Source organism: Diadema antillarum, unplaced genomic scaffold (genome assembly GCF_040938485.1).
Source record: "Diadema antillarum isolate AM-2024a unplaced genomic scaffold, OU_Dant_1.0 scf00000092, whole genome shotgun sequence".
Lineage (NCBI taxonomy): Eukaryota > Metazoa > Echinodermata > Echinoidea > Diadematoida > Diadematidae > Diadema > Diadema antillarum.
Window position 1 is genome coordinate 671284 of NW_027270981.1, and position 14330 is coordinate 685613.

A 14330-nucleotide genomic window follows, 5' to 3' on the forward strand; every position below is an offset into this window, starting at 1 on the left:
CGAAAAATACCCGAGCACGGTTTCATCACAGTTGTTAGACCTGACAAGCTGTCGGTCTCTTGACAATCACCATAGTAACAGTTAGTGACCACAGCTTCTCAGCTAATCAAAACCAAGGATTTTACTGAAATTGTCAGAGACTGATAACTTGTTAGAGCTGACAAAATTCAGGAAATGGTGCCCAGTAAGGGCCAGTGTCAACATTCACTCTGTTTTTGAGCACATTTCAAGTCTAATTGGAGTATTATCAGTCAAAAAGACTGTCATTCCCACATGATACCCTCATGTCCACCCTACTTTCTAGAGCATTTCATGTGCAGTGGACTTCCAGTGAGAACAATTCCATTCCAGCATGAATTCATGAGCCGTCATCTGGCTTATCCATCACCTGTTGTTCCTCATTAACAAGTGTGTGTGAATCTTGATCGGATTGTCAGAACAGAACACTCACAGGAGAGATAAAAACTTTGCAATTTTAACTGGAGCATCTCGCTCTCTTCCAATACATTATATCTACTCTATTCATCCCTGTTGTGTCACAAGAAAGAAGACTGTTATTAAAGTAGCCCCACAACGCAGGAAAATTACTGTAAAACCAGAAACATTTGTGGTAGGAAACTTTTATGAAATGACAAAAACAAGAATTATGAGAATACCACATGAACCAGTAATACAAGAATATTTTGAACACACTGCTGGTTGATATAAAACCCACAACAAAACTGAATGTGCACTACTAAACATATGCAGTAAAAAAAACAAGAAATAGAAAAAAAAAACACAATTGTGCGTTACTTGTACGCATACTAATAGATGACTTTGGAAGCGTACAACATTGTACTGGTATTCAAAGCATTGTGTACACAAAACCTTTCACGTGCATTTTACTTCACTGGAATTCACGAAAGTTTCGTGCACATGAACATTTCTGGTTTTACAAGGCTCCCTTACGTTGGCACTGTGAGTACACAAGAGCTCAAATCAAGGATTTGTCAAATGTCCCATTGCATATGAGTCAAAGTGTTCAGCTAGTCACTAAAGAAACATGTTTTACAGTCTTGTGCTTTTAGCCTGTAGCTTCCTACTGTGCCAATAACAAAGTACGCTGAATACAAACACAGAGGGCACAAATGCAACTTCCTTGGTGCGTACAATTATCAAACACACAAAGATGGATGAATATCACAGCTTCACTTCAAAGCCATACCTGTTCCCCTGAATAGAGTTACAAGACAAATTTGGTTCAGAATTTCAGCAATTTAAAAAAGAAAAAGCAAAACATGAAGTGATACAAATAACACTCCATCTTTGGAGTAATATTTACAAATAAGTTAGATAAAACAACATGAACAAGAAATCTCCATTTTCACATACTTTTACATCTGCTATACCCAGACACACAAGCACACATGCACACACACACACAATACAAAACAAAACATAGCATCATTTCTTTGTTTAGAGGATTTCTTGTGTTCGCTCTCTCTCACTCAGAAGAGTAAGGTCAAATGTTATAAGCAGACGTCTGTCTCGGTGCAGCCAGTAGAGGGCGGTGCTAGGAAGAGATCTCCATTCTCACAGACACACAGCTCGTAGACGCTGCTGGGTGAGGCGGCCCCCTCGCTGGCATCTACCTGGGGTAGGTTGACGAGCCTGATGGTTCTTGCTTGCAGTCTTATCTGCAGGGGACAAATGGATGCATCAAACACATTGAAGCAAGAATCAACAAAATAAGTCAATGCAAAACAAAAACAGACACAAAACAAAAAGTGCCATTAAGGCAACTTTTGCTGCTTTGAATACGTCAAAATTTAAAACTTGCTACAGCTTTGGTGAACATGTATCGGTTTTCGTGCTGCATGAAACAGTTGAAGCACATTACTCGGCTTCTTCTCTCGCCCACTCACCACCCAGTGGACGGAATACCAAACCCTGTGGCCGTCGCACATAAAAAGATCTGACTTCACTTCCTCATGAAGAGCAGGTTGCACATATGGTGGAGGTAGTCTGCCCCATACCAATTCAAGAAAATGGGTGAATGATACCCACCCTTTTATGATTCGGCCCAGGTGACTGTTGATAGTCAGCAAAAGGTATCAACCAGGGCACATTTTGCCATATGAAGGAGAAGATAGATAGAGGCAGAGATAGTGAGAGATACAGACACCAAGAATGAGAAAAAAATGAGTTGCGAGAAAGAGGAGGGAGTTCTCACCCTTCCATTAGTAGCTCTGAGTTTGAGGTCAGCCAGACATGAGGCTGAAAGGTCACCAGACAAGCCCCTCAGCTTGATATTGTCTCTGGCTTGCACCTCAATGTTACTTGTTAGGGCTTCTACCCTGCAAGATATCAAATGGGGGAAAAGGAAGACATATTATCTATTCATTTATCATCATTTGTTTAATTTTATTCATTTATTTACGTAGTTCGATAGCACATTAGTTCGTTCATTCATTTGTTTGTACGTTCCTTTGTTTGTTTGTACGTTTGTTTGTTCGTTCGTACGTTTGTTTGTTATTCATTCATGTCTATCAGAAACTGACAGATATAATGCTCTCTTTCCATTCACTTCATCAATAGATTAACTTGCTATCCCCCCATGACAAACAAAACAACTTTGAAATGATCTTTCTTGTCCAGGAGCAAGTTTCAATTCCCTTTTTCTATACAGAAAAGTTTCATCTAACTCATCATCATAGTGACAGTGGTCAAACTGGTTGTCTTGGTTCCATTCACATTTTCAATTTTCCAATAATGATGTACATATTATGCAACTTACAACAAAAAAGGGAGCAAGCAAGGTTGAAAGAGAAATGCTAGCTCGCACACAAGATGCAAAACTCAAGTACAATTGTCCATTTTCTATTCAAACTTCAAATCATCCATTTTGATACTTGGTGGAGAAATGTATCTGATACATAACCTATTCCACATATTGCTAGCATCAAACATTCATACGTGTGCAAAGTCAGTCAAGTAGTCACTCCCTCGTGACACTGGCACATTAAATGATTTCACCCGACTTACAGCAAGCTTTCTCCTGATGGCGCTCTTAATCTTGCTGTTTCTACTGGACCTTCAAACACAGTACCCTCAGTTCCTGCAGATAGAAAGCAAAACAACAAAACTTCTATGTCTGCATTATAAAGGTGACATTTTCCCCTTCCTTCTTTTCTGTCTGAAATTACGATCAACTTTTCACAACACAAAAGAATGATTTTCAGAACCCATCTGCCTCATCAAACTCTGAACTTTCAACTTGAATAACAAAACTCTTTTGAAATGCCTGAGAACAAGCATACTCCAAAAACATTGGGTATTCAAGCATGTACAAACTTTCTTTACAAGCCTTGATGAGAATAGGGAGAAACTTGGCAAACAAAAGATCCATACACCTCCAAATTTCATAGCTTTTTATACTGTACTAATTTCCTTTATATAGTTCAGCTCCTGAGAAAAGCAATTACTCTTGAAAAAAAATTATAAAAGCCATCAATACCTTGAAATGAACAGTAAATACAAACAAAACTGTAAATTACGAGGGTAAGAGAAACCACTCATCATAGTGGATGTCTATGATGCAGTTTTACGTAAGGAATCACCAGTCTGTAACTACATCATTACATACAACAAAATTCCACAGCTAATTCTGTTGAAGACAAGAATTACCCATAGCTCTTATGACTTTACTATTAGTAGGCAGTTGCAGGAGGTAATAAAACCTATTTCTGAAAGCAGTAAAATGACAGAATATGTGGGGGGGGGGGGGGGGGATTTAGTTCTCACGGTCTAGTGGATGAGCACTTTACTTCCTAAGAGCATCCATGGTTCCAGCCTTGCCAGGGTAATTTAATCCAAAAATGCTCCTCATACAAGCCCAGGTACAGTAATGGCTACCTGGCAGAAAGCTGAGTGTGAATATGGCTGAGTTCAGCATGCATCTAACCATAAAAGTAGCAGTCCAGATAAAATGCTCCCCCCAGGGGAGAAGGCTGTAGGAGCGGTTTGGCTCTGATTCCACTTTCTTTGCTGCCTTTTTGTCTGTTGTGAAGACAGGAGCATACATCTCACCTGAAAATGTTAATTTATCAGTGCCGATTCTGACTTCTTCCTCGTCGGCGTAAAACAGTAAATTGTCTTCTGTGTCGTAAACAACAAATCTCTCACTGTGTGCTGTTAAAGACTTCCCACCTGTGTGTGTGAAAAGACAGACAGACGAACAGAGAAAAGAGAAATATGAAGACCTATGCTAAATACTGTCTATATAAAAGTAAAAATACAGAGCAAAACGATCAAAATTATAAATTCATATATAACATTGCAAACTAAAGCTGCAATCAGTTTTGAAACCCTACCTAGAATAAAACCACAGAAATTAAAAAAGAAAAAAAAAAAGGTAAATGCTTTTTGCTACACTTTCAGAGCAACAACAACAAAAAACCAACATGATATAAGATAACATTTTGTGCAAGTCGGCTCCCGGCATAAAAACTACATTGCTAATCAATGTTTCCGATTCTACCATGTCATGAATAATTCTTTTGGGCTATGCCCCTAAGTAAAGAGTGCTATTGAAGTCACCTCATAACATAGTTTTACCAGAACCTCTCGGGTCTGATTTCTATTTGTATACTATGTCACATTGCCAATCAAACTGTCCACATATCTAGCAGTAAGAAAATGCTTAAAGTTCCTTCCTTTCTTTTTAGTCTATTTGAATGCTACAGCCACATTGCACTTGTGTCATGTAAAAGTGCTAATAGATCTGCCAAATGTTTCAGCAATAATCATGCATGAGGTGCTTTGATATATTTGCCAGATAAATTTCCAATATGACCAGCTCTGACTAAAAGCTACCATATCCTGACCTGCCTCCTCCTCCCCCCCCCCCCCCCCCCCCCAATCAAGTAAGGCAGAAAAGGCTTCTAACTGTACCAAAATGGCATGGAAGTAACAAAGGAGAGAGTCAAGTTCTCATTCATTATGTCGTAACCATCTGTGATCTGACATGAACAGCCTTACCTACTACAAATTTCCCCGTGACATTTGTGAGACCATTTCTAGCATTGATGCTGACATTGTGAGCCGACTGGAAGACCAAGGGTTTATCCTGTGAAAGAAAAAAAGGAAAGAGAGTGAGTGATTTTAAAGAAAAATATAGTTATAAAAACAAAACACAAACAAGTCACATACATTCTACTTTTGTTTATTTAACTGCCAAAGATTTGACAACGTGTGTTTGTCCATGAGAAACTAAAAGAGGCTTTGGATTACTTCACAGACATAGTAAAGCTAAGGAAAATCTATGAAATAAGAATGAAATTTAAATCTACCAGGAAAACAAAACAAACTAAAATCTCCTCTAACAATTAAAATTGACATTGAAGATCATGTTTGTCAAGTAGTTTTAGAAACAGAAAGATTGAAATCTAATGCATCAATTTACATCATCATTTTTTATATTACCTGAACAGTCACTGTATGGTTATCATTAAGTCATCATCATGTAAACTTTTCAGGGTATCTGAATTTTAATAGCTTGCATGCTCCTGAGAAGATATTGAGAATTTAGTTTTATTTTTGCTTCCCCACATGATTAAAATCACAGGAGACTTTGCACCCTTGAACCTTTCACCACAGAATCAAGCCAGATTTTCTTACAGTATCATGGATTACCATTACAAGGGCTTTACCAGATTTTCACATCATGTACAGTGGAAATGCACATAATATACTTTTGTGAGGAAGAAAAAAAGTTGACCCAGAGTACAAGATACTTATTTCAAAAAGGTACGATCACAGCAAACTGCTGTTTTTCAAATAATAACTAACCTGTTAATAAATTGGTCCACAATTTTTCCTGCAAAATATCGGGCAATGATATAGTCATCTTGTATGTGATACAAACCTTTATAGATGTAATTTGTGAAGTATAAAAGGCCTTCAGGAATTCCACTGTGCCTTCCAGCCGAATGCCATCTCTCCCAATCTTGAGTTTACCCATGCCATTCTGTGCGAGTACGAGAAAAAAGAAAAGAGAAAACATATACTCTGTTAATGTCAGAAATTCAGATATAACAGAAATGTTAAGATGCTGCACTGATTACTTTGGAACAAATGCTAGGCATGATTATAATGAAAAGTTACTTACATTTGTACCTCTACATAAACAGTAACATCTTACACCCTCTTTTTTAACATCCTGTAAGAAAACAATGCAATTGAAGCACATGAGCAAGTATTACATAATTCAGATATTATTCACTCTGTCATTCAACCATTCCAATAGGACAAAAGAAGTACAAACAATCAGATTTTAGTAATCAACCACAGCAAGAAAGAATATATTGAGAGCCAGCAAGGATTTACTACAATGCCAGCACAAGACATCATAGATGTATCAGAATTTCTATAGGACCAGGATTCATTTGATCCCATGGCCAGTCCTGTACACCACAATTGCAAAACAAGTATGCCATCTACAGTGTATATTAATCTAATAACTCAGAAAATCAAAATGTGATTTCATTTGGAGCCTCAAATATTGTGACAGTGGCTGTAGACAGCTGTCTGATTAGTGTTCATCAACTATGATGAATTTTTTTTCCCCCTCAAGCTGATGATGTAAGCCATGAAACTGTCTCACCCCTCTGAGAGACATGTGCCAGTGCAACATTAATCCAATCTGACACACAGCGTATATAATAAAATCAAATTGTCATCCTTCATTTCATGACATACAAGAGATGTCTCATCAATACACGGACTGATGTGAATCCATCCACGTATAGTATGAGAATTTTAGACAATATTGTAAACTGTTAGTTTTGCAGACAAATATTTTCGCGAATGAGTGCACAGACATTTTTGTGAGATGTTGTTTTCGCCATTTGAAACTGAGACTATTGTAAGGGCACAAAGATACTAGAACATAACCTAGCATGTGGCGATGTTTTCACATGTTAAATTCCCACCCAAAAGTGATTTGTGAAATTTGCGGGGAAAAAAAAAAAAGCTTTTACAGTATACTGTACTGCCATTTACCACATTTTGCCTTGCCTGCTAATGCAAACTGATGCACCAACTTTGGAATAACTACATTCATGTGCACTTTTGAGCTTAATGCACAATAATGAGAAATCCAAGAAGTTGACTATTAACCTTTGACCCCTCAACCACCACTTGAATTAACCCTATATATGTTATCGCTCATTTTTTTTTCTATTCATGCAGAAAGATTGCAAATTTTAAGTCATAACTTTTACTCGTTACTGCAAGCATACATATTCTGAACTCATAGAATTTGACCCTAACCTTTGTCATAAATTTTTTTTTTTCCAAAATCAATGAACTGCCAGTCACAGTACTATTTTACATTCCATCAATTAGTGTTGAAAATTTCTTGAGTGGTTACACGAATCATTTGATTTGACCACATCAACTTGACCTCATATCACAGCCATACGTCATCTCAGTTGCTTACATTCATCAAGTGTCTACTCATTTTCTGTAAAGTGATGGTATAGTTTTGGTTGAGATGGAGCTTCAGATTGTGTGTGTGTGTGTGTGTGTGTGTGTGTGTGTGTGTGTGTGTGTGTGTGTGTGTGAGATGAGAAACTACTTGTGAAATATGAAAGGGCAGTGAGTTGGCTCATTCGGTAGCGTGTCTGCCTCATGATCCTATAAGGGCCCGGGTTCGAACCCGAGTCTGGATTGAGTAATTGTTGTGTGTAAGCATACCATTCCCTCTAGCAAGAGGCAAAACACTCTATCCCTCGGATAGGACATAAAATGGAGGTCCCGTGTATGAGAGAGTAACAACTCATGCGGGTAAAAGATCCCGCTTCATTCATTCATCGCACAGAGCAGAGTGGTCCCACCTCACATCCAACAGGACCCCATGGAAGACCAGCTTAATGTAGCTGAATATGGGCTATCCAGCCATCTTCTCAGATGGAAATGAACAAACAAACAAACAAACAAACAAAGAGCAAACAATTCTAAAAGGAAGTAAAAGTTGTATTTTATGAAAGTCTATTTTAAAATGGCTGAGATATCAAGAAAAGAAAAGAAAAAGTGGTCCTAATAAAAGGTGGGTCCCAACTTTTGTTATGAATTTAAAAACCTGAAGTCCCATCTCAACCAAAACTATACCTTCCCTTTAATGACTTCAATGTACATGTAGACAATTTCAGCTTGCGTTCTCTAGAAAAGTAGATATAATCATCTCTCAAAGACAAAAATTGAAGAGCAAGCATTGCTATTAAATGATAGCATCCACTCCATTTGAAGCAGTTTCATTTTTCCATCGTTTGTTTGGGGGAGGGGGAGGGGGGGAGGGGGAGGGGGAGATGTGCAGAATTAATACTCACTCAAGGCCATTTGTGCTTTAACAAGGCAGGGTTATATCAAACTAATGGTGATGATAATCAATTTGTATGCCACATATATGCATGCAATCAAAAATTCAATAACAGCTGCGCATGGAAACTGCTGGACTTCTTGTCCAAATGAAAGTGGCTAATCAAGTATGTGCATCAGCCTACACAATGGTTTCCGCGGCAGAAAAATTATAAAATATCTTTCTTTTTACAAAGCCAATCAGCGATGTCAAGAATAGAATGTCACAGTATGTTGCTTCAGCGGCAACATCACAATTATGCAACTTATGTACATACACCTGCTATTTCTAGAAATACATTTGTACTCAGTTCAAATAGAGTTTTATGTCATCACAGAATTTGCTCGAGATGGATTTCAACATCAATGCCAATGCCGACTAGCCATGTACTCGGTAAGGATTTCTGCTTGATCCCTTTATATAATGTGATGCACACTGTGGACCACAAAATGAAGACTGCTCTGTTAAAGCATGAAGTAAAAAATAAAAATGAAATAAAATATGTGATACATACAAATGTACAAACATACATACATACATACATGAACACATTAAACTCTCAAAATAAATTCTGGAATCAAAGTTTGATACATCATGTTTCTCTTATACCGGCATTATCTTAATTAAATGTGACATCATGAGAAAGCCTGATTACTTATCATACAAAGACACCTTTGAGCCACAACAATTCTGCTATTGACAATGCACTGTTTTGATTAAAAGTGGCTGCTGGGTTATTAGCAATGGTGAAAAGTGAGTACTTTCAAAAACTCCAATTTCCTAAGCTACACTAGATGATTGATTGATGAACTTTTATATTTTATTTTAATCCACAGATACTACTGCAGTTTTTATTTCATGGATGAAGCCTGGATTTTAAATGATAATCTCACAATGCATTCTTTTCAAGCATACATGTACGTCTTCAATGAAAAGACAAAGCAAATCACAATTATGCTGTTTGACATAACAAGTTTGCTCCATTTTGCAACATTTCACATTTTATATTTACCTTTCCTCACACTCAGTCTTACTGTACATTCCAGGAATGCATTAAGGGTGCATGGTCCCGGTGTTTTAGTCAAATGTGTACGCGGGCACACGGCGCAAGTTTCCTATAGAGACCTACGCTATCGACTCCTCTTTAGCGCTTGCGCTTTGGCCCATTTCCCCGAGTCCGAAGAAGTCCGATCCACTGTAGTCAGTGGTCCGATCACAGTTCGGCTCATGATTCGGCTGAGGGGGATGACAGCTTTAGCAAACTTCTTTTGTGATGTCATAATAACTAGCACATATGCACTCACCCTGGCATTACTACAGACTGCGCGATGCGCAGAGAAGACAACGAAGGCAACGTTACTTAGCAACACCTACGCACTTTACTCTTGATGACAGCTCAACTTCGGTAATCTTCGTATCAATGCTAACGGTGATCGGCAGTATCATCAACAGCGCCCTCTACATTACCGGGACTATGCCCCTTTAAGTAGGCTTTCATTGAAAAGAAAAATAATCAGGATTTCTTTTGATGTCATACTGGAATGAAATGATATGGGTTTAGGAAGAAATATCAAACTGGAATTGCAGGACTTTTTTTGAGGGGTTTACATTCACAGATACTGCACATATATACATACATTCAGGCTGTATCAATTCAATTCTGATCAGAGGTCTCTGTCTCACTTAAATCCCACACAATGCCATTGGATTCCATTCTTCACAACTTGTCCTCTTCTCTTCCACTCAATACAAAGCGAAACTCAATCCAATTCTGATCCGGGATCCATCGCAAACTTTCTAAAGCTGAGGAATGATTAAAGCTGTCAATCCAAATATGTCTTCATCTCAAATCCTCGCATCTCCACAAACAAGTGTGTGATCTCTACACGACAGACCTTAAGCCAGTATTTGGGGGTGGGGTGGTGAAGGAAGAAAGAAAGGGAGGGATAAGTAACTTGAAACCATTTGTGAAGATCAGCTTCAGCCTAGTGGTGATATCTTTACTCACACGCATGAGACTGCCTACATACACTTTAAGTCTGCAAAGTCTAGGGTTTCCCTGCAAGACTGCAAACTGAAAATGAGCTGTATGTCTGTAAATATTTAGGAACGAACTCCTTTTGCAAACCAGAGGTTTGCAAAAGCAAACAAATTCAAATTTGTGTGCTTGAGAATTCAAAACCTTTACAAGACATCAAAGATGCCATCAACAGCTAAGTAAACTGAGATAACGACTACTGGAAAAAAGCGAATTGAAGTTTCTAATCACGTATCCTATTTCTACTTTCCATGTAGATGCAATAAATGTCTCACAATGCTACATACCGTTAATTCTACACAGAGACACAGGCACAGCGTGTAGAATTCAAAATGAAAATCTGCAAAATACACAAAGGATTCAATATCTTTTGCGTCACAAAAACATACTCGTTTTACTTCAGGCCTGGAATTTGCCACAGGGGGTTCCTGAGCTCAAACTCCTCTCAGAAACTATCAATTCTTACATAAATTCCTTCTTTTAGCTTACTTTAATTTTTTTTTCAACTTTACAAACAACTTAAAAAAAATCTTCAAATAGAATTACGTCATCTTCTACAGAGTTTACAATCTCTGTACAAAATGCATGGAAATGTGTCTTGCACTGCATGTTAATGAATGAGGTGTGTGCAAATAAAATGCTTAGAAATCTCAACATGCTGGGCTCAATCATTTCCACAGGGATTGCATTTTTGTTTTCCACGCATTCAATTTGCATTCGCCACGGAGCAAGCGACAAAAAGTGATACATTGTACACTATACATGTGTCAGGATGAGATGAAAGCCCCAGGGAAAAGAACACACAGTGTAGAGGAGGTTTTCAAAACTACTTGGTTTCGAGTCTACTCGAGACTGGTCTTTAAGACACGTTTACAGACCCCTATTTACTTTGCTAGTCTGAAAGCAAATCTACATTTCCTTTCTCAAAAATACATATTTCAAATCTTGTCTGACCAATCACAGTCCATAGGTGTTTTCCAAATACATTTTCCCTGACTCTCGGAATGCAGAGTTTGACCTCTTACATACAAAATGAGGAGTCCAGCCTTGCATGATCTTGTATTTCTTTAAAGGGATCGTATAGTTTTGGTTAAGGCCTAACTTCAGGTTTCTAAAATTTTTTGGTGAGATAATGAACAACCTCTCATGAAATATGAAAGAGCATGTAATTCCAAGAGGAATTTAACATTTAATTGATGAAAATTGGTTTTGAAATGGCCTAGATATCCATAAAAGAGCATTCCTAATAAAAGGTGGGATCCACCTTTTATTATGATAGCTTTGTTTTACTTTGTTTTTGGATGTTTCAGCCATTCCAAAACAGATTTTTATCAAATAAACTTTGAATTCCACTTAGTCATGCTCTGTACTATTTCATAAGTGATTTCTCAGTGTCTTGCAAAAAGTTAAAAGCCCAATCCTCATGTCAACCAATACTGCATTATCCCTTTTATCTGTGGTGTGAGCATACATGTTCTTCTTTTTCTTTGTGCATGAAATGCATTCAACCCCCCCCCCCCAAAAAAAAAAGAAGAGAAAATAAAAAAAGACATATTTTATGTTCAGCAGTAATTCATATATCCTTTGTCACTAAAGTCTTGAACATTTTCAAGCACCGAGGAAGTTAATTCCATCATGCAAATTCAAAAAATGCTGAATTCAATGACTACTACATTACAATGCAAAAGATGTGTCTTTTTTTTTTTTAGATTGCAATTATTAACATGTCCAAGTGACACAAATAAGAATGATACCTAATGTCACATGGACTTCAAAATTGTTTCATCTTTAATACCTCTTTCACATAATCTACAGTTGTTGACAACGATAATTTTTCATTTGGAATAGCTCTTTCCTGGTGGTTAACTAGTGTTTCCCGGGTAGGTTTACAACTCCTTTGTAAATGCACATGACACATCATCCCATTAGATTATAAAATTGAATTCCAATGAAATTTGATTGCAAAATGCTCTTCCCATTGCACAACAGCAGAATTGGATAATTGAATTCACAGCTTACTCTAATCCCATACCTCCAACCTAGCCAGTTCGAGTTGAGACTTGACTAGTACTACTTTGTTGCCATCGCCATGTGTACAATCTGCGCAAGAAGAAATACAGTCATGATTGAGATCATATTTCACACAATGGGGTGGAAGGGACCTTTACGATACATCTTATTTGCATCCAGTGTGCGGAAAGAGGGTAAAAAGGTGATACACGTGCCTGGATGATGCCAAGTCTCGAGAGGAAAGTCGACACGGCGAAAGCCAGGAGAGTCCCTGGAGTGAGCCGTGGGAGTAAACGTTGGATGCAGGTTTTTTTTCCGTTATGAATGCTTCTCCTCGTAGCTTGCATTTTCATGTCATTGAAAGAATGAAGCCGATGTGAAGTACATGTGATTTCAATACCCAACGGCCCATTTCACACTGAAATTAGGTGCCACATGTTTTTAATCAGCCTCTCATCTCATTCATTCTCAGTTCCACCACTGACTGTGGCAATGCACTTCAGATTTACTCTTCTCTTGATTCTGTCAGATAGCTAACACACTGAAAAAAACAACAACTATGCATTGAGTGAAAAACTCATATGCACTTCTTGAACTTTCAGAGGTTTCAAGCAAAAAAAAAAAAAAAAAAAAAGAGCTGAGGAAATACACATTCAAACTTCACACAAATACTGCTCATGTGAATGTGAATAACTTCCATCAGAGATAAGCCAGTCCAAGTCATTTGGTGTTTAAATAAAGGAAAGTGTTGAAAAAACATACAAGATTTTGTTATTCAAGATTTTTTCATGATGGTCAAGAAAAATGTGAATTCCAGTGAACAGCAAATAAAACACTGTGATCCTTAACTTATCCAAACTTTTGCATAGCAATGTATATGTACACAAAGTATGTGTCAAGACAGAAAGTACTGTTGTTGAAAGTATTACAGTTTTCCTTCTCAATTTATTGCTTGTCTAGTTCTTGTCAGAGTTTTCAGAGAGAGGACCCAAAAGCCTTACAGTACACATTGCGGACCACTATTCTTTATAATAATCATCCAAATTATCTAATACCAACCCTTGCCTCATCCAAAAACTGGACATTGTATTTTAAGTTTGACGAGATTGTGCCACCTTTGCCCAGCATGGCCTACTGAAAATCAGAATTTAATCACCAGAGGTCTAGTTCCTAGACACTTCTACTTTGAAAGACACACCATTCACATTCCAGGTTCAGACTGTCCCATTCAGGTTGTTTAGTCTCAAAGTTAAGCAGGTTGTGGATGATCATGTGGAAGTAAATGACTCTTCTCAGTAGGTAGAGAATGGAGAGATTTCTGATGGCCCTACTTTGCGAAAGAGAGAAGTAAGTGACAAGAATGCTCACTCTCAGTAATGAACAAAATGCATCCACCCTTTGCACCGTTATCAGCGTAATGTTACGCTATCTTGACTTAGGCATCTCTTTATGAGTGTTTCTTAAAAAAAAAAAACCAGCAAAACAACCACCAATAAACATGGCATCTACATCAAGCATGCCAAGTCCAATCTAACAATCGTAACTCAGACACAGCTGATGTGTCCCTAGCTTCCTTCTCATTTTGCTCAAATAGGGCCAGTCACATATGGCAGTGGGTCGCAACGTCCCAACACACTCCACTCACCAGTGAGAAGTCCAGGACACGGAGGATCCAGACGGTCAGAGCAAGGTTGACCGTGATGACCGCCATGAGGATGAGGACCAGGAGGTAGATGCAGCGCTTGCGCCAGCCGTAGATGCCCACCTTGTAGACGATGTCGGGCTCCCGGTGACGCAGTGAGCCCTGGGAGTAGCTGGTGTACCCACCAGCGTCGCCCCGGTTCATGGCGGCTATGGCACTCTACTCTCACTGCTTATCTG

At 38.2% G+C, this 14330-nt stretch overlaps 1 protein-coding gene across 1 annotated transcript; it reads right to left on the minus strand.

The window, feature by feature from the left end:
- Positions 1–890: 890 nt before the first annotated feature.
- Positions 891–14295, minus strand: LOC139718264 (zeta-sarcoglycan-like). The gene is made up of 7 exons (XM_071629746.1): positions 14095–14295; positions 5909–6010; positions 5023–5110; positions 4072–4191; positions 3028–3100; positions 2216–2339; positions 891–1679 (listed from the first exon to the last, which is right to left on the minus strand). The coding sequence occupies exons 1-7, from the start codon at positions 14293–14295 to the stop codon at positions 1512–1514; spliced, it is 876 nt and encodes a 291-aa protein (XP_071485847.1). The 3' UTR covers positions 891–1511.
- Between the last annotated feature and the right edge of the window lie 35 nt (positions 14296–14330).